This window comes from Vitis riparia, chromosome 13, assembly GCF_004353265.1.
Source record: "Vitis riparia cultivar Riparia Gloire de Montpellier isolate 1030 chromosome 13, EGFV_Vit.rip_1.0, whole genome shotgun sequence".
Lineage (NCBI taxonomy): Eukaryota > Viridiplantae > Streptophyta > Magnoliopsida > Vitales > Vitaceae > Vitis > Vitis riparia.
The window spans coordinates 4965689-4985766 of NC_048443.1; the positions used below are offsets into that span (position 1 = coordinate 4965689).

The 20078-nt window shown below is 36.5% G+C and overlaps 2 protein-coding genes across 8 annotated transcripts; both read right to left on the bottom strand.

Annotated features, from left to right (window-relative positions):
- Positions 1 to 221: 221 nt before the first annotated feature.
- On the bottom strand, positions 222 to 7246 carry LOC117928887 (putative disease resistance RPP13-like protein 1). 7 transcript variants are annotated; one of them, XM_034848975.1, is made up of 7 exons: positions 3072 to 7246; positions 2902 to 2973; positions 2690 to 2766; positions 2376 to 2564; positions 2187 to 2277; positions 1781 to 1862; positions 222 to 914 (listed from the first exon to the last, which is right to left on the bottom strand). In XM_034848975.1, exon 1 carries the CDS (start codon positions 7150 to 7152, stop codon positions 4666 to 4668), a length of 2487 nt encoding a protein of 828 aa, XP_034704866.1. In that variant the 5' UTR covers positions 7153 to 7246; the 3' UTR covers positions 222 to 914; positions 1781 to 1862; positions 2187 to 2277; positions 2376 to 2564; positions 2690 to 2766; positions 2902 to 2973; positions 3072 to 4665. The 7 variants fall into 7 exon arrangements, with proteins under 7 accessions (XP_034704866.1, XP_034704864.1, XP_034704863.1 ...); XM_034848973.1 differs by having other exon boundaries at positions 2667 to 2766; XM_034848972.1 differs by having other exon boundaries at positions 2656 to 2766.
- Positions 7247 to 12635: 5389 nt separating this feature from the next.
- Positions 12636 to 15311, bottom strand: LOC117928200 (putative disease resistance RPP13-like protein 1). Its single transcript, XM_034848122.1, has 2 exons — positions 13708 to 15311; positions 12636 to 13528 (listed from the first exon to the last, which is right to left on the bottom strand). Exons 1-2 carry the CDS (start codon positions 15137 to 15139, stop codon positions 12636 to 12638), a joined length of 2325 nt encoding a protein of 774 aa, XP_034704013.1. The 5' UTR covers positions 15140 to 15311.
- Between the last annotated feature and the right edge of the window lie 4767 nt (positions 15312 to 20078).

The window sequence follows — 20078 nt, forward strand, 5'->3', positions numbered from 1 at the left end:
AAAACCATGAGATCTTATTAGATTTAAAGCTAATAGTTATAAATAATATTAGAGTCGATGACCATAGTATGGAGATCTGTCTGCTCATAATTGTAACTTGCCAAGTAGAAAAAAAGAAAGAAACGGAAAAGAAGAGAGCCTTTGAGTTTTACTTCGAAAGAAAAAGAAAACTTCCATCTATTGTCGAGGTCAATAACATAATGTTTTACTAGGCTGTGCTCTGATTATGAAATTTGTTGGATTTCATTTGCCTTGATCATTTCCTTCTATATGTAGAGAAGAAATTCCCATTGAGACATAAAATATCATGCTAATGAAAGTGGGTGCTAAATAGGCAGACACTTTCTAAAGCCATGAGAGTTCATTGAACTAGAGCTAACAATATCTAAATGAGAAGGAGTGGATCCTTATACATGCCTAGCCGAAAAAAGGGAGAGAAGAGTGGTCTTTGCTTCCATATCTCAGAATGGAAAATAGAATTCAGTCTCCTCATATAGTCCATCAAGTCATGTAGCTGAATTTAGAGGATGCAGGCAGTCTGGGACCAATCTTCGGGCACCTTTGTTTAAGAACATGACATGTCTGGATTTCAGGCATTGATCAGAGAATTTCAGGCAGCCCGTTCATTGGCAAAAGGAGCAGAGTGGGTAGTTTGAAACCAGTAGAATTGCAAGGGAGGTGAGGTTTGGAGACTTGAAGAAGCCAAGGAATGCAAATTATAGAAATTCAATAGAAGCCTTGGTCAAAGTTATAGGAACAAGAAGCAGGAGATCTTCATCTGAAAAGGAAATCAATCTCAAAATCCACCACAAAATGAAGGCTCAATGATGGAGTGTCTCGAGTATCTCAAAACCTTGAACCCAAAATGATGCTAAGCTTGGGGCCATCCCAACCCTCCATAGAAGACAGCAGACCTGGACAAAATGAATTGAGCTTTATCACAAGTTGATAAATGAAAAAATATGCTGATGATATAGCACTACATATGGAAATGAGTGGACAAACCCTTCCACTAAAAGCTGCAGCTATTGTTAGGGGGTCTCCAATTGTGTCTGCATTTCTTTCTTCCATGTTTCTACTTTCTACATGTGATGAAGAAAAATCTAATGATTTTAAAGGTACTGATTTGCATCAAGCTTACAAAAGTTGTATGTTGGAATATTATGGGAATACCTTAGTGGAAAATGATAGTCTGGTCTCTGCTTTGTTTTTTATGAAGGACAAGTAACATTTGAGCCAAACCTTATTCAGATATGAAAAGCTATCTATCCCTATATGGGGATATGCAGAACATAGGGCAGGCCAATCTTCTTCTTTAACTTCAATGAATAATTGTATTAGAAAATGGAGCTCTGGATTGCTAGAGTCGGAGACGGAGACATTGCAGGAAGTTGCCCTTCCTCTGGCAAAAGGCACCAGGGCTCTAGACCAGAACCCCGGTAGAGATAAAGCTCTCTAGCTCCACTGCTCTGAATGCCGACTCTGTAATCTATAGATCTAAAGATATGGTGGCATTCTCGCATTCCGTGATACAAACTGATATTAGGGGGCAGTAACAAAAGGATTTAAAAATTCAGAACCATGAACAAATCCACTCTTGATAGCCTCAATTCTTTTGAATTAGATTAAGGAAATGCTCTTGAGATCTGCACTATTACCTTAAAACATCAAAATATGCATTGGACTTGGTAATAAACAGCATGTTTAAGGCTTTGGATATGGTTCTATAATTAAAAAGAGAAGATGTTATAAGGAACTTAAAAACCAAAACATGTCTTACCAGAGTTTGAGACAAACTGCTTTTGTTTCTTCACTCCAGAGCCATGGTTTGAACCAGCCGTGAGAAGTGAGGGTCCATGATACTGCAAAAGATGACAGAATGTCAGCCTAGTCTCTTCAATTTCGAAAAATTATGAGTAAGGGACTGGAGGATAAGAGCAACATAAGAAACAAGATGTAAGAACAAACGTTAGGCCATCAGCTTAAATACACATGGTAGTGAAATCACTAATGAAAGAACTTTTGGGGCCAAGAACACACCAAAACTTGAATATGATGCAAACTTATCATTAGGAAAATTTTGATTTCACTTGCAAATTTTTCTTCTCTATCATGTTTAGTCCAAAAAAAATAAAAAATAAAAAATAAATAAAGGAAATAAATAAAGAAAGAAAAGAAACATCTACCACTGTGATCAAGAACATGTATACGGCATATTTGAATGGACCACAGTAATGATTGAGAAATCTTGGATTTCATCTGCTTCATTCTTCTTTCCTGGATGTGAAGAAGACATTTCCATAATTATCTAACAGTGAAACCGATGTTGGGTCAATGAAATTTGGAGCTGTGTATTTTGAATGGGCAGGCAATACCTAATTGAAAATAAGGAGGAAAGACTGGTCTTTGCTTTCATTTGAGTATGGAGATAGAATCAAAAGGATGAATGGGCGATGCAATTGCATGCAAGGAATTTGGATTATCTTGATCAGAAAAACGCAACAATTTAGGGGTCATCATGCAGCAAAGGTGGGATATAATACCAGCAGCCATGGTTCCTTCATCTGAAACATATAAGAACAAGCCAATTAAGTGGGGCAGGAGTACATATTCGGTTTTAGTTGAATTCTGTAATATTTATTCAAGGGAAATCACTGATTAATAACTGCTTCACTACTGCCAGAGCCACCTATTTATCAAAGGAAACTTCTTTTATCCCATGCACTGCCTGTTCCATTCCCATCTTGTATTTCACAGGAAACCCCCCTGAAAAAGTAAGAGGCCATCTCAATGTCAAAAAATAACTACTAGTAGAGATGGACTCTTTCAAGATATGTAGTTTTTTTTTTTTCAATTGCAACATGAACTGAATCAGTAAAGATAGAACTGTCCAATGCTTACATGAGCTTTGGAGAGATCAAGGATAAGACAATCTTGAAGAGAAAAAGGTTTGAAGCCATAAGCCAGTTCCTGCTGCCAAAAGACACCTCCCTGTCAATTTATTTCAATAGAAATTCCATGGTAGTCAGATAATTAGCAGAAAATAGTGTTACTAATGTGAAGGCCCATACCTGATTGGAAGTAAGGATGGCATAGAATTGAATGGTTTTTGGTTCCATGTTTCAGCTTCAAGAAATGAATTTCGATCTGAACTTGTGATAGTTAGTGGATGTATGAGCCATCTATTTGAATGCAGGGTATGTGGGCAATGTTGGGCCAATATTCTCCTTTCTCCTTTAAGCACCTTTCTTTTAGCATAGGACAGTCCTTGATTTGAAGACTTACAACTGTTGCGGGCAGCCCTAAGTACTGGAGCTTAGGGCATCCACGGAAACTTAGCTCTTTTAAACAGATAAGGCTTTGGAGATTCAGAAAGGCAAGGGATTCCATATGGGAGATGGAAAGGGAGCTCAGAGATGGAGGAAAAAGACACTCACTATCTGAAAGGGAAACCATATCTGGGAGAACATCCCTGATCAATAAGCGTAAAAGATAGGTGAGGGAGTGGAGGCCCCACTCTGACATGGGCATCTTCAGATTCTCACAATCACAGATTTCAAGTACTGTTAGGTTGGGGGCCAAACCCCCTACTGGAAAGGACACCACACCTGGACAATCCCATATGCTCAGAGCTCGAAGAGATGTGAGGTTTTGCATTTGAGGAGGTAGGGACTTGAGATTCTTACAATTGACAATCTTAAGCTGTCTGAGATTGGGGGTAGGCAAGCCTCTTTCTATAAAGGACTCTAGACCTGGACAGTCAGAAATCCACAATTCTTCAAGAGCCTCATTGTTTTGCAGCATGTTTTCTGAAATTTGCTCCATTTTCAAGCAATTCCTGATCTCCAGTCGCTTCAGGGTGGAGGGTAACTTGCCTTCAGGGAAGGATGTGAGAGACGAACAATTACGTATAATCAATACTTGAAGACAACAAGTGTTGTTGGAATTATGGTGCATGGTCCCCTCTGGTAGAGATGTTAGATTCTTACAATGATGAATCTCCAAATGCTTAAGCGCAGGAGGCAGCTCACCTTTTGGAAAGCAAATGAGAGATGAGCAATCCCTCACCAACAGATATCTTAGCATTGGTGAGAACCCCATCTCTAGAAATGAAACCAGTTTGGGGCACCTCTCTATGGACAACTCCTCCACACTTTGCAGTCCATTTGGTAGCCTGTCCAGGTTAGCACAGTCTTTTATTTTCAAAATTTTAAGATTGCAGGGCAGCCTTTGCTCCTCCAGGGATACAATCCAGTGACACCGTCCAATCACTGCACTTTCAAGACAATGTAGGTTTTCTAATCCAAATCCATCTCTCCACCAAGATGTTAGGCCACTGTCATCTACCCCACTTCTCAATATCATCTTATCGCATTCTTCTGCGTTTAGTTTGCGAAGAGATGCAAATCTTGAAAAAGGAACCGCCAAATTTGGACATTCGAAGATGTCAAGAGTTACTAGGGAAGGCAAATTGGGTAACCCTTTATCTAACTTTGGACATTTCCTTATTGTAAGCTCACGAAGACATGGAAATAATTCGGCTTCTTCATCCACATCAGGAAAAGACCAAGTTTTCCATTTTGGCATATTCTCAAATTTCAGAAACTCCAAGGATGGAAAAGGCTTCACGCTCTCCCCATAGAACTCCAAACTTATGATCATAATTTAACTCAGGCCTTCAATATGCAAGTCTTTCAGTAAGGGTAGTCGACCAAGAGATGGCAGTGATGTGCACATTTTGCAATTTTTGAGAATCAAGTGAGTCATCATTGGATATGAGGGCTCCTTTATCCAACATGGTAATTGTGATCCGCCATAAAACGCAACCGTGAGCTTTTTCAGATTTCTATGAGGTTGTAGCAACTCCAGAACATGCATTTCCTCTGTTTCGTTTCGTGCATTACGGAAATCATTACTCCATTCCATCGTCAACTCTTCGATGTTCTGCTTATCTGCTAAATTGGCATCTTTTGCATCTTGAACATTCACCACATTGTGCAGACCTGAAATGGAAAGCTTTCCTTGAAGATCCAACAAATTCCTCAATTCTCGTATTCCCAAACTGCTACCTCTATCCACAATAAACTTAGATAGCGTTTGCAAATTTGTAAGGCTTCCTATTTGGGAAGGCATCTCTAGCAGCTGACTTGTATCGGTAATATCAAGATGTCGAAGATTAAGTAGGTTTCCAATTTCTATAGGCAATTTAGTGAGTCTGTAGCAATCACGTAATATCAATGTTTGCAAATTGTAAAGATGAACTATTGAATCTGGTAACCTTTTTATTGACGAGTATGATAGATTGAGATACCGTAGATGTCTCAGATCACCAATAGAATTGGGCAGCTCACTAATGCGATAGCCACTTAATGATAGCACTCTCAAACAGCTTTTCTGTATTAGAAGGTCATGTATCACTTTAGGTGATATGAAGTTAGATGGAGATAATGCATTAATTGGTAGTGCAATTAATGTTCGTAAAAATTTCACCCTGTAAAAGGTTTCGAATTTTTTGAGCACCTCATGACTTTGACGATTGAATGATGAATGACGAGCCTTCTCAAAACTTGTAAATATCTCATTATTCTCCAACTTATCGTCCAAATTAAAACATAATTCTCCCGCAACAAAGTGAGCCAAATCATTGATGAGGTCATGCATCACAAATTTGGATGAATTGTAACTTGATTGTTGAAAAAATGACCTAGATAATAAATCGCAAAAGTATTTAGCACCCAAGTCCTCCGGTTGATCCTCCCCCTTCGTTTGCTGCAAAAACCCTTCTGCCATCCACAATAGGATCAATTCATCCTTATCGAACTCATAATCCTTTGGAAATATCGAGCAATAAGCAAAGCATCGCTTCAAATTAGAGGGAAGATGATGGTAGCTTAGTTTGAGAGCTGGAAGAACACTACTTTTCTCTTGGGGTAAATCCCATATCTTGCTTTTCAATACATTTACCCATGCATCATAATTTACTTCATTCCGCAACATGCCTCCAAGGGCCTTGGCTGCTAAAGGCAATCCTTTGCACCTTCTGACTATTTCCTCGCCAAGTTCTTTGAGAGGTGGGTGAGCTTCAAAGCTTCTTGTCCCCAGTGCTTGCTGGGTAAATAAGGATAAGCAATCACCATGTGACAGCTCCTGTAGAGGATAGGCTGAGCCGGTTCCTGCAACTGATGCAACCCCTTTATTGCGAGTTGTGATAATAACTTTACTGCCTGGTGCCCCGTCTCTCATGGGAGAGCACAGAATATCCCATTCTTCACAATTCTCATTCCAAACATCGTCTAAGACAAGAAGAAACCTGTTCCCAGAAAGCTTCTCCTTCAACATGACCTGAAGCAAATTGAGATCATTGACATCATGGGTATCCAAAGAAACCGATTGCAGAATGGTTTTGGTTACCCTCACAACATCAAAATCATCGGAAACACAAACCCAAGCTCTCAAATCAAAATGATCCTTCACTTTGCAGTCGTTAAACGCAAGCTGAGCGAGAGTTGTCTTGCCGATACCTCCCATACCGACAATAGGAATCACGCAAACTTCATCATCACTCGGTTCATCCTTGAGCAACAGGTTGAGAATGGCTTCTTTGTCTGTTTCCCTACCATAAACACGCGATTCATCCACCAAGGAAGTAGTGGGCAGTCTTGATTTCATCGTATAGGAGCTCCCTCCAGCATTCTCCCTTAAATGGAGATCATTTTTCTGTCCAGAAATGTCCTGTAATCTGGCAGTGATCTCCTCTATCTTGGACCCCATTTTAACATTAAACCTAACAGTACTTGGATTGAAGCTAGTACAACAAGATGGGATGAGGCTGCATACCATACTTGTGCTTGGTTCAGTTTCCGCCATCAATTTGCGTCGCAGAGCTTCGGTGCCGAACTCGTCCAAGATGTCCTCCACATCGTAAGCCAGGTCTCTGAGTTCGTCCAGCCATATCTTCACCAATCGGTCCGTCATCTGCTTCTCCTCCGCATCATCCAGCACTGCATGGATCTTCAGCAATATCTTCTCCCATTTCTTGAGCTCCGCGTGGACCTGCTCTTGGCGTGCGAACTTGAGCAGGTCAGAGGAGGCCAACTTGAAAAACAAAGTCTCAAAGAGAGCAGAAAGAATAGCCTCTCCAACAAAAGCCATGAGATCCCAACAACAACAGCTGATCAAAGGAGAAAGCTAAAGCAGAAAATGTTGAGTACAACTTTTGTTGGATCGAAAAAAGGGGTTGGATTTGTATGGTGGTCAATGGAGGAGTGACGAGTCTACCTATCGGCGGCGGTGAGGGCCCAGACAGACCGGACTAATGATTGTATTGGTTATTTGGTTCATTGTCGTGGTGCCCATCTACCTGCCTCCCCTCTTTTTTTTTAGCCGCCCCATTCCCACCTTCTCACTGAATTAAATTAATTTTACATTAATTAAGTTTTTTTTAAAATACTTTGATTTTAATTAATTTTGTAAAATAATTCTCATCTTTTTTTTCCTATTTTGAAAAATCTACTCAATTTAAAAAGCAAACTTTATTCTTTAAAAGTACAATTCATTTGTTCATTATTTTTTTATTTTTTATTAAATTTTTATTTTAATATTATATGTAATCAATGCATTAAAATAAATTAGTTTTTAATATAAATATATACTCACCTATAATAATTAATAATCTAATAAATAAATAAATAAATACTAATATTTTAAATAATATTGATTTCAAATATATATATATATATATATATATATATATATATATATTATATATATATATATATATAATTTTTTATTTTAAAAATTTTATAGGATATTAAACCTAAATTTAAAAGAAACAATAATAAAAAAACCGCCGCCACATGTGTTTGAACTTTGAAACTAATTTTTTTGTTTTCTTCAAAAGAAAACAGAAAAATAATATTAAAAATATATTAATTTACCTTTAATTTCATTCCACAAAAAATTAGTAAGGATCATTCTTTAAGAGTATTTAATTTTAAAAGCAATATTTGAAGGTATGTAAAATTAAAATTATAAAAATGTTTGCATTAAATTTTTAAATATAAATTCACAATTCCCATCATAATACATTGATATTAAAAAAACAAACTAATATTTTTTTATTAAATATGTGAAAAAGTACAATTTTGTTTAATTAAAAAGTAAACCATTAAAATTGTTTTTATTTTAATAAATAATGTTTTTAAAAAGTACATTATGTATATATTTTTTTGACATATTATTTAATAATCGATGTCAAAATCATAACAATGACAATAAAAAAACTTAATAGGCTTAATACATCTTACTATCTACATTGTTATTTTTAAGTAAAAACAATGTTACCATCTCCAGTGACATATTTGATGTAGAAACCGAAATGGTGATGAGTAATAAATAGGCTAGTACATCATTCTATCTATAATGATACTTTTAGTTATTAACATTATTACTTTTAGGTAAAAACTATGTTACTATCTCTAGTGACATGTTTGATGTAAACGTTGAAGTTGTAATGAGTGATATGATAGTTGGGTCCAATCAAGTGTATCTCGGCTTGTCTTATATAGGTGGTAGCCCACTTTCAGCTGGTTGGAGGACATTCTTGAAAACATGTACAAAGTTACTATTCTAGTGTATGAAATGAAAATTATTTTTTTCAAAATGTAATGAAAGTGACTTTTTTTGGGTTATGAATTTATCTATATTTTATGAATAATACATGTTTAAATAATTCCCCCTTTATAATTTGGAGATGGCCTAGTCCATTTAACTTTTATAAATTTATTAATTTCATATATTATAAAATTATACAAATTTAAAATATTTTTTAATGATAAAATTTTATATACTTAGTTAAAAATAGAATTTATTTTATAATCAAAATATTAAATAAAATAATAAATAAGTGTAAAATGAAAATTTTAATTTTTAATATTTATATTTTTTTTATCGTGAACAATTTGTAATTAAAATTAATTTAATTAATTAAGATGTAAAAATTAAAACTTGAAAGTTAAAATAATTAAAAAAATATTTTAAGATAATATATTAATAAATTTTAAATAAGTTAAATAAAGTTGTGTTAATAGATTAAATGGATTAGAATCATGTTAATAGATTTAATAGATTAGAATAGTTTTAACGGGTTTAACATATAAGTGTTGTGTTAATGGGTTATTCATGTCGATGAGTGTTAATATTACTTGAGTAATAATTACACAATAGAACAAATTTGTCTAGATAAATTTCTGTATTTAGCTTGAGCAATTTGAATAGTACTTCTAATAATGTATAAGAATTAATTTCATTCACTTTTTTAAGATTTTGGTTAAACACATTTAATTTTGATTGATTTGAAATTTCGAGTGTGTTTAATATTGTTTTTATTCGAAGTACTTTTAGACTACCTTTGATGGATGAGATATACTAGGATAAGATAAAATATGTATATTTTAGGATATTATTTTTCATTGAGTAGCAAATACATATAATTGGATATGAGATCCAATGCACGTAATATCTTAAGGTAAAATATTTAATGAAATCTGTTATGTTATACTTCTATTTAGTTTATAAAATTAATAAAAAATAAAATATGTATTATTTTTCAATGTTTAAAATAAATATTGTATTACATTCTAATTTTTTATATTTAAAAAATATGAAATTTCTCTTACATTTAAAAATATTTGTGATTAAAATATTTAAATTTTATAAATAATTATTATATTAATATTATTTTACAATATATTTTATAATTATTTTTTAACAACAAATTTAATTTTATACTAAAAATTTTTATTTTACAAAATAAGTAATATAAAAAATAAAAATTGATAAAAAATAAATTTATGATACATGTAATATGGTACTCTGATAGTGGATTAACATATCCCATGTAAAAAAGATATAAAAAAAATGGATGGATAATATATCCTATCATCAATCAAACATGGAATATGATATGTTATCCATTCGCTTATTTTATATTAAACATAGTCTTAGTGAAATGTTTCTTCGAAAAAATGCCTTTTAAATTTTGCCAAATGTATGATTTTTTTTTAAAAACGTTTTTTATTTTTTATGTTGGAAGTGCTTTCTAAAAGCACTACTAATGGGATTATTCATCAATTCAAATCAATGAGTGTTAGGTGCATGTAGCCAAAATCCTAAAGGAACGGAGTAAAATTAACCATAATTTATATTTATTTTTTATATCATTTTTCCTGGAAATGTCTAATGTGATAGGGTTGATAAAGTAAAATGGAAAATGAGTGAATTTTGAGAATGTACATACCCTATACAAGGCTGTTAAATGGAAAGCTAGAGACTTTGTTACTTACAAGCATTGCCTATTTGTAGCTTGAGGACTCGAATCCGTTACATAACAAACAATATCAGAGAATTGAAGGCAGGGAGCTGAGGATTACAAATTGTAGGAACTCAAAAGAAGCCTCCTGTCAAAGTTACAGGAACAAGAAGCAGGACCTCTTCATCTCAAAGGGAAATCCACCACCAAAACTAGAACTCAATCCTAAATGATGCTAAAACTTGGGGCCAAATCCACCCTCTCCAGAAGACAGCAGACCTGGACAACACGGATTGAGCTTGATCACAAGTCCTACTATAAATATGATGATTGATGGGGGAGACAAGGAGGTGGTGGCGGGGGGTGGGAGGTGCACTTTAGAAGACCCTTTCATGATTGGGAATTGGAGGAGGTGAATCGTTTTCTATTTCATATCTCTGCAGTAAAGGTTCAAGAAGGGGAGGATTCTTTAATTTGGAAGATTGAGAGAAAAGGAAAGTTCAGTGTTAAATCTTATTATCGGTCTTTAAAGGTGGAGAACAACCCCTTATTTCCAGCAAAGGAGGTATGGGGTTCGCGTGCCCCTTTAAGAACTCGTTTTTTTTTTGCTTGGGAAGCTGTGTGGGGTAAAATTTCCACTGTTGATATGTTAATGAGGAGGGGTTGGTCTATGGTTAATAGATGCATTATCTGTAAAGAGAATGAGGAATCGGCGGATCATATTCTAATTCATTGTGGTAAGACAAGGGAGCTTTGGATTGTGGTGCTTTCTTCTTTTGGGGTGGTGTGGGTGTTCCCAAACTCAGTGAGAAAGTTGTTTCTTGAATGGAAAATTAAGGGCCTAGAAAAGAAGAGGAGTGTAGTTTGGAAAATGGCGCCTATTTGTTTGTTTTGGTATATTTGGGGAGAGCGGAATAGAAGAATGTTTCAAGATGAAGAGAAGTCTGAAGAACCTCTTCCTTCGGGCTCTTTTTGAATGGTCTCAACAATTCATAGACATGGACTATCTCTCTTTTATGAATATGTTGGGTGGTTGACTTGTTGGTCATCTTTGGCTTTTCTAGGTTTTTGTTTTCTCCTTTGTTGCCTTGGGCGAGGACTTCTTTGTATATTGCCGGTGTACTTAGGGAGCGCCCCCTGTTTTGGCGTGTTCTAATAAGATTTCTTCTCTTGGTTTATCAAAAAAAAGAAAACAAAGAACAGAAAATTGACTGAATATGATCAAAAGTGGTAGTGGGTTGTACCTGATTGAATGATGGAAGGACTGGACAAGATGCATTTCAATGGATGTGTTTGAAATCTATTAGCAGATTCGGGATGTGGGAAATCTTGGACCAATCTTCTCCTTTGTCCTTCCGGCACCTTTCTTTTAGTATAGGACAGTCCTTGATTTCAAGACTTGCAAGTGTTGGAGGCAGCACTAAGGAACAGAGTTTAGTGCAAAATGAGACACGTAGGTGTTGAAGAGAGGTGAGGTTTTGGAGAGCTAGAGAGGCTAGGGATTCCATTCCCCGGATGGAAAGGGAGGTCAGAGATGTAGGAAGGTAACACTCATCATCCGAAAAGGAAACCATATCTGGAAACATATTAGAAATGGTCAATGAGGAAAGAGAGTTGAGTCTGTGGAGGCCCCATTCAGATATGGGAGTCTTTAGATTCTCACATCCCTCAATCTGCAGTGATGCTAGGTTTGTAGCCAAGCCCCCCACTGGAAAGGATACCAAACCCCTACAATGGTTTATAGTTAGATCTCGAAGAGATGTGAGGTTTTGCATTTGATGAGGCAGGGATTTGAGATTTTCACAAACACCAATAATAACTTGTCTTAGGTTGGTTGGCAAGTTTCCTTGCAGAAGGCACTCTAGACCTGGAAAATTAGAAATTGATAATTCTTCAAGTGCCATGTCCTTGTGCAACATCTTCTTTGAAATTACCTCCAATTTTGTACAATTCGTAATCACAAGTCGCACTAGGGTGGAGGGTAACTTGCCTCTTGGAAAGGATTTGAGAGAGGGACAATTTATTATGATCAAGACATGAAGACAACAAGTGTTGTTGGAGTAGCTGAATCTCTGTTGCATCATTCCTTCTGGTAGAGAGACTAGATTTTCACAGTTGGTGATGCTCATTTCCTTGAGAGTAGTGGGTAGCTCACCTTTTGGAAAGCAGATCAGAGACGAACACATCGATATCTCCAAGTATTCAAGGGCACATGAGGTGTAGTTATGAGGCAATGACTTCAGACCCTCACAAAATCTCAACACAAGACGTCTTAGTATTGGTGGCAAACCTGTCTCTGGAAACGACACCAATCTGGGGCAATGATCTATTTCAACTCTCCAAGAGATGTCAGACTTTGGAATCTATTCGGCAACTTCTCCAGGTTAGCACAGTATCCAATTTTCAGGCAGTTAAGATTGAAAGGCAGCTCTGGCTCCTCCCATAGAGATGTCAGCTCACTACAGTCTTTTATCACCAAACTTTCCAAGGCTGCTGAGGATTGCATAAATCCAATTCTCAGGCAAGTCAATCTCGAGATTTTTCTGATCTTTAGCATGGTGATGGCGGCAGCATCAAATCCACCTCTCAACACAGCCTCACTACATTCCTCTACATTTAGGCCACAAACAGATACAAGCCTTGGAAGTGGAACCTTCAATGCTGGACAATTAGAAATTCTGAGTTCCAATAGGGAAGGCAGCAAGCTTGGTAATTTTCCAATCAATTTTGGACAGTTCCGTATTGTAAGCTCGAGAAGGCAAGGAAATAATCCTTCAACATCCTCCACTACATTTGGAAAGGACCAATCCTCCCATTCTTCCATATCCTCAAAACTGAGAGATTTCAAGGATTGAAAAGGCATAGCAGAATGTGAAACCTCCCCACAAAACTCAATGCCTATGGTTTTAACTTTCCTCATGCCTCCAATCCACAAATCTTTGAGTGAGGATAGTCTGCCAAGTGATGGCAGTGATGTGATGTTTCTGCAAGTTTTGAGATTTAGCTGCACCAATGTTGAGAAGGAGGCATCTCCTATCCAACTCGGGAATTTTGCTCCACCATAGAATTCAACTGTGAGCTTTTTCAGATTTTTATGAGGTTGCAGGAACTCTAGCACATCCATTTCATCCCGCTCATTTGGTAAACCATCAAAATCACTTCTCCATGCCATCATCAGCTCTTCAATATTGGTTTTGTTCTTTAAGTTGGCATCAATTGCTGCTCGAATATTTCCCACATTATGCAAACTTGAAATGCAAATCTCTCCTCGTAGATGGCATAAGTTCTTCAATTCTTCTATGCCGATCTGCTACCCTTGCCCACAATAAACTTAGATAATGTTTGTAAATTTGTTAAATTGCCCATTCGTGGAGGCATCTCCTGTAGTCGTATTGTACCAGTGATATCAAGATGTCGAAGGTTGATCAGGTTTCCCATGCCTTCAGGCAACATAGCAAGACTCTTGCAATTGCGTAGTAGCAGTACTTGCAAATTGTAGAGATTGCTCACCAAGTTTGGTAATTGTTTAATTGAAGTATCAGACAAATTGAGATATCGTAGATGTTTCAAGTTACCAAATGAACTTGGAAGTTCACTTATGCGATAACCAGTTAAAGATAGCACCCGTAAACATCTCCTTTCCATTAACAGATCATGTAAAACCTTAGCTGACATGCAGCTCTTGAGATTATCAGTGATTGGCAATGCTAACAATGTTCGTAAATTCCTAATCTTGTCAAAAGTTTCAAATCTCTTAAACACTTCATGGTACTTACGACTAAATGACAAGTGACGAACTTTTTCCGAAATAGGATGTTGCAGATCATTTTCCAACTTATCATCCAAATGAAAACATATTTCTCCTCCAACAGATTGAGCCAGATCATTAATTAAGTCATGCATCACAAATTGGGATGAATTGTCACTTGATAGTTGAAAAAATGATCTTGATAATAACTCAGAAAAATATTCAGAGCCTATGTCCTCCATCTGCCTCTTTCCTTTAACATGTTGCAAAAGACCTTCTGCCATCCATAACAAGATTAATTCACCTTTCTGAAATTCATAACTCTTTGGAAACATTGAGCAATAAGCAAAACACCGCTTCAAATGGGAAGGAAGATGATGGTAGCTTAATTTGAGAGCTGGAAGAATGCCGCTTTTTTCTTCTGGTAAATCCCATATCTTGTTTTCTAAGATATCTATCCATGTATCTTGGTTCAGCTTCATGCGCAACATGCCTCCTAAGGACTTTGCAGCCAAAGGCAAGCCTTTACACTTCTTCACTATTTCCTCCCCAATTACTTTCAGCTGTGGATAGGAATCCAAGTTTGTCATCCCTAGTGCTTGCTGAGAAAACACAGATAGACAATCATTACGTGACAACTCCTTTAGGGGATGAATAGAATAAGCTCTAGTGACTGAAACAACACTTATGTTCCGAGTGGTTATGATCAGCTTACTACCTCTAGCACCAGCTCTTAAAGATGAGCATAAACTATCCCATTCAACACATCTTTCATTCCAAAGGTCATCTAAGACAAACAGAAATTTCTTCCCAGACACCTTTTCCTTGAGAGCAACTTGAAGCAAATTTAAATCATTGACACCATGATAAGTACTAGAAGCAATCGACTCGAGAATAGTTTTGGTTATCTTCATAACATCAAAATCATCAGTAACACAAACCCAAGCTTTCATATCAAACCAATCCTTCACTTTCTCATCATTGTATGCAAGTTGGGCAAGAGTGGTCTTGCCGATGCCTCCCATGCCAACGATAGAAATTACACAGGCTTCATTTTCACTTGGTTCATCCTTGAGGAGCATGTCAAGTATGGCCTCTTTATCTGTTTCTCTACCATAAACACATGATTCAACTACCAAAGAAGTGGTGGGCAGTCTTTTTCTCTTTCTGTTGGATCTTCCTTCACCATTCTCTCTCAAACAGAAATCATTTTTTTGGGAAGAAATATCTTGTAATCTGGCAGTGATCTCCTCTATCTTGGAATCCATAGTGGAATTATGCCTAACAGCAGTTGGACTAAAACTAGTAGATAAAGAAGAGATGAGGCTGCGTACCGTGCTAGTGCAAGGTTGAGGTTCCGCCAATGACAGCTTTCGCTGCAGAGCTTCAATCCCAAACTCGTCAGGATGTCCTCCACATCATAGGCCAAGTCTCTGAGTTCGGCTAGCCAGATTTTCACCAATGGGTTTGTCGCCTGCTTCTCCTCTGCATCATGGAGAACTGCATAGATCTTCCTTAATATTTTCTCCCACATCTTGAGCCTAGCATGGACTTGCTCTTGACATGCAAACTTCCATAGCTCAGGCGAGGCCAACATGTCCACCAGCTTCTGAATGAAAGCAGATATAAACGCCTCTCCAATAAAAGCCATGTTTCTTTGAAGGAAACAAAGGAATAATGGAAAACAAAACAGAGAGAAACAACACAGAACCAGAATTACAGAGTTAGAAGGGATTGATTTTATGCTGTGACTTTGTGAAAGCTCAAGCAAATTCTTAAAATGATAATGCCTTCAATCAAATTCTGGATTTTGGCTGGATGAGATTCTCCAATCAAGCTTTGAGAGAGTTCTTAAATCTCACCTAGTTAACATTATTTTAATTAAAAAAAAAGGACAGCAAATCAAGATTCTCTATTCTATAACCAAATGTTAATAATTAAAAAGAAAAGACAGCAAATCAAGATTCTCTTATCTATAACCCAGATAAGGTTGAAAGCAAGGAAGTGGGCTTGTTGATGTCAATCCATGGATATGATATTAATATTGAAATCTTATGTACAGCCTGCAGTTGTTTTTATCCCATACTAAATTGAATTAGAATCTTGCCGGCTATAATTTAGAAGGGAAAGATGGCAAAATTAATAGGTTGGCTTATTTCTTATATGGAAGAGAGGAGATTGAAAATAACTATTGAATTTCACAACTGATACTCCAATCTAATATTTAAGACAGTGAAGATTGATGATACAAGTACATGTCTTTAAATTTTATAAGCTTAATTTTTCATTACAAAGGATACTTCCAAGTCACTCAAGCTTGGAAATGCTAAGCCAGAAGAGACATCTACTACAATGGAATTTGAATATGATGGTGAAGAATATGACAAATAAGTTTAAAGTCCCTAATGAAGGACAATCCTATGAAATCAGACTGGGCAATATTTCATACATATCAATAGACCGGGCAGGATTCCCTTTTCATGTATTCCAAACTCCAAGCAACTCCTGTAGGCTTGTTGCAGTTTTTGTATGGCACACCCTCATGCCCGTCAATTTTCATCTGCTAAGGTTTGAGCACTTCTCAGCCCCACTTTGACAGTTCGAAGGCACCAAAACAAAAATAATTAGTTAAATAAAAATAGAAAATAACACCACAAAATCTGAAAAAGACGATCCCCTTCCTTACCTCTCTCAGCATTTGCACTGAAAGTACGATGAGTCCAATTGACCTTGCAGAAGCCTCTCAGTGATGTTTGGAACTATAGAAATCTGACTTCAGGAGCCCATGATACTGCAAAGGATGACTGAATTCCAACCATGCATGTCTCTGTAAATTGAAAAATCAAATGGAAACATATCAACTTATAGAGCAGGGAAACCTATCAGGTCTACTGAAAAAGAAGAAAATATAAACCATAATCTGCTATTGATGTCAATACATACAGTCCCGTGAATAGACCATCCTATTCACATTTTTTTTTTCCTTCCTTTGTGTCTGAGAAATCTCCATTAATATACAAAAGCAAAAAATGGTATTGGGCCACTGAAAATATGGCTGTGTATTTAGAATAGACCAGAATATCTGGCTTAAGAAAAAAAGAAAGAGAGATGAGTGATTTCTGCCTGAATTTTTGTTCAGAAGGGAAAATGAAATCCAGTTTCAATTCATAAAATTCAATCATAGCTGAGAGTAGAGGTAAAGGCAATCTTGAGGTGATCTTCTACTTTAGGACAATTCCTGATTACCTTATTTGGCAAAAAGGTAACTTGAGATCAATAGCATTGCAAGAGAAGTGGCTCCGGAGCAAGAAATTAAATCAGCAGACAATCATGACTACGGACATCTATCAAAGTTTATAGGAGCAAGAAGCAGGAACTCTTCATCTGAAAAGGCAACCACAACTGGATACTCAACACCAACCAACTCAGACTGTAAAGCTTGTCAAAAAATCAGGACCCAGAATGATGCTAGGCGGTGCCAAATCCATGAGAGGAGACCTGCACGATCACATACTGACCTTTGTGACAATTCAGTATATGAAAAAAAAATAGTAGATAAATAATCCTTATGTTAGAGGAAGCACCTATATGTAGAAGAATACTCAAATTGCATCAAAATGGGAAAATCAAGCTTACAAGATCTCTTAATGGGATTATGGTAGTCTCTGCTTCATAAATTTCAATATAAACTCAACTCATATATGAATGGCTATTTATCTGTGTCGGGATGACATTGTCTGTACATATTTATATCTTATGTGAAAGCCTTTATCCACAACCCTCAGAGCTTGAGCTAAAACCCCAAAAATAACTCCAATAATAATAAATCTGCTTATTATATATTGACCTCAAACATGCATACAACTCTGTTGTCACTTTATCATAATAGTATATGTAAAACCACGAGCCTCGATAATACCATTGGTGATCGAAGCATATCAACTTAAATAGAGAAACCTATCTGTATTACTTGACAAGAAAGGAAAAATAAGACATCATATACTGTTGCTTTAAGAACATACCAGCATATGAATAGGCTGCACTTAGGATAGGGAAATTTTGGATTCATTGTGCAAAAAAAATGAAAAAATGAGCTGTCAGGGTTACAAAGCAGATAGAGAAAAAAAATTTAAGCATATCAATTTATGAATCATTTAAGTAAATTTTTTACTTTATCCCCATTGGTTTTTCCCTTCCTGCATGTTGAGAAGAAATTTTTTTAAGCAGCATATCAGAAGTCAAAGCCAATGGCGTAAGCAACACAAGATAGTTTGTGACTTTGATTTTGTACTATTATTTAAACATAAAATTGTAGTTGGATTCAATAGAACATTAGAAGCCTATGATGCTCACGTTAGTTAAACCAAGGTCGAGAGCAACAACAGAAACACAAACATGGTGGAAAACCCCAATCAATAATTGTCGTCAACGCCAAGTAACCGTCAAGGGAATAGATCATCTGTTATTTTTTCTTCACCTGGTGAACTAACTGCTACATCCTCATCAAGTAGAACCCATCTGAATTTACAGCCAACACTGGTTAAATTAGCTGAAAACAAATTTAGTGAAAACTTCACTAAATCATTATTAATAGAAACGAGCTCTTTCAAGATAGTTTATACATAGTTTTAGTTTATGGTTACATGAGAGTAGGTAAGATAAGTGAGGTTCAGATGGAAATTTGGGAGCAATCAATTTGGTAGGATCTCACATCATTCTGCTCCAAAAGATTTTAATGTCATGACAGTGAATATTTACAAAAAGTAAATGGTGAGGTTGAGAAAAAGACAAACATATGTATAATCTAGAGAGTGAAACAAAGGACCAAAAACAACATATTAATATGAAAAATGATAGTGAGTTGTGAATATGCTTACCTGATTGAATAATGTGAGTATATGGCTGAACAGGATTCTGCTTCCCATTCTTTTCCATGACCCCGGAAATGCATTTCAATCTCAACTGATTATACTTCAATGGATCAGTTCATGATCTATTCTTACGTTGGGGAAGTCAGAAATGTTGGGCCAATGTTCTCCTTTTTCGTTTAAGCACCTTTCTTTTAGTATAGGACCCTCGCTGATGTTAAGGCTTGCAAGTGTTGGAGGCAAACTTAAGGACCAGAGCTTAGGACAATGTGTGATATACAGCTGTTTCATAGAGTTGAGGTTTTGGAGAGCCAGGAAGGCTAGGGATTCCAGTCCATGGATCTCAAGGTCAGTAAGAGATGTAGGACGAAGACACTCATAATCTGAGAGGGAAACCATTTCTGGAGGAACACATCAAATGCTTAATGATGAAAGAGAGGTAAGTCTGTGGAAGCCCCATTTAGAAAGGGGCACCTTCAGATTCTCGCAATTATCGATCTTAAGGTATTTTAGGTTTGGAGCCAAACCCCCTTCTGGAAAGAACACCAGGCCTGGACAAAAAGCTATACTAGATATTCAAAAGACTTAAAGTTCTGCATTCGATTGGGCAGGAACTTGAGACTCTCACAAAATCCAATGAGAAGGGTTTTGAGGTTTGGCATCGGCAAGTCTCTCTCTGGAAATGACTCTAATCCTGGACAATCACCTATGCTGAGAAATGTGAAGTTATGGAGGCATTCTGGTAGGATTTTCAGATATGGATCACAATCAATTGACAAATATTCAAGCATGGTATTATGCACCATCCTTTCTGAAATTGACTCTAATTCCATGCCATCTGAAATCTCAAGTTGCTTGAGAGTGGAAAGTAATTTCCCACTTGGAAAGGACTTTAGAGATGAACATTGCTCTATCTTCAAGACTTCAAGAAGACAAGTGTTGTTGGTACTAATGGAATTGCAGTGCATGATTCCCTCAGGCAGAGAGTCGACACTTTCACAATTTTTTATATGTAACTCAATGAGATATGAGTAAGTGTTATCATCACAAGGTAGAGACTTCAGACCCTCACAATTTTCTATCACAAGACTTCTTAGCATGGGGGGCAAACCCATCTGTGGAAACGACTCCAGTTTGGGGCATTCCTCTATTC

Coding starts and splice junctions, on each gene's coding strand:
- LOC117928887 (XM_034848971.1), bottom strand. CDS start 7,152: ATGGCTTTTGTTGGAGAGGCTATTCTTTCTGCTCTCTTTGAGACTTTG.
- LOC117928200 (XM_034848122.1), bottom strand. CDS start 15,139: ATGCTCCTCAAGGATGAACCAAGTGAAAATGAAGCCTGTGTAATTTCT. Junction 13,529..13,707: donor TCGACATCTTGATATCACTG/GTACAATACGAC, acceptor ATATTCGAGCAG/CAATTGATGCCAACTTAAAG.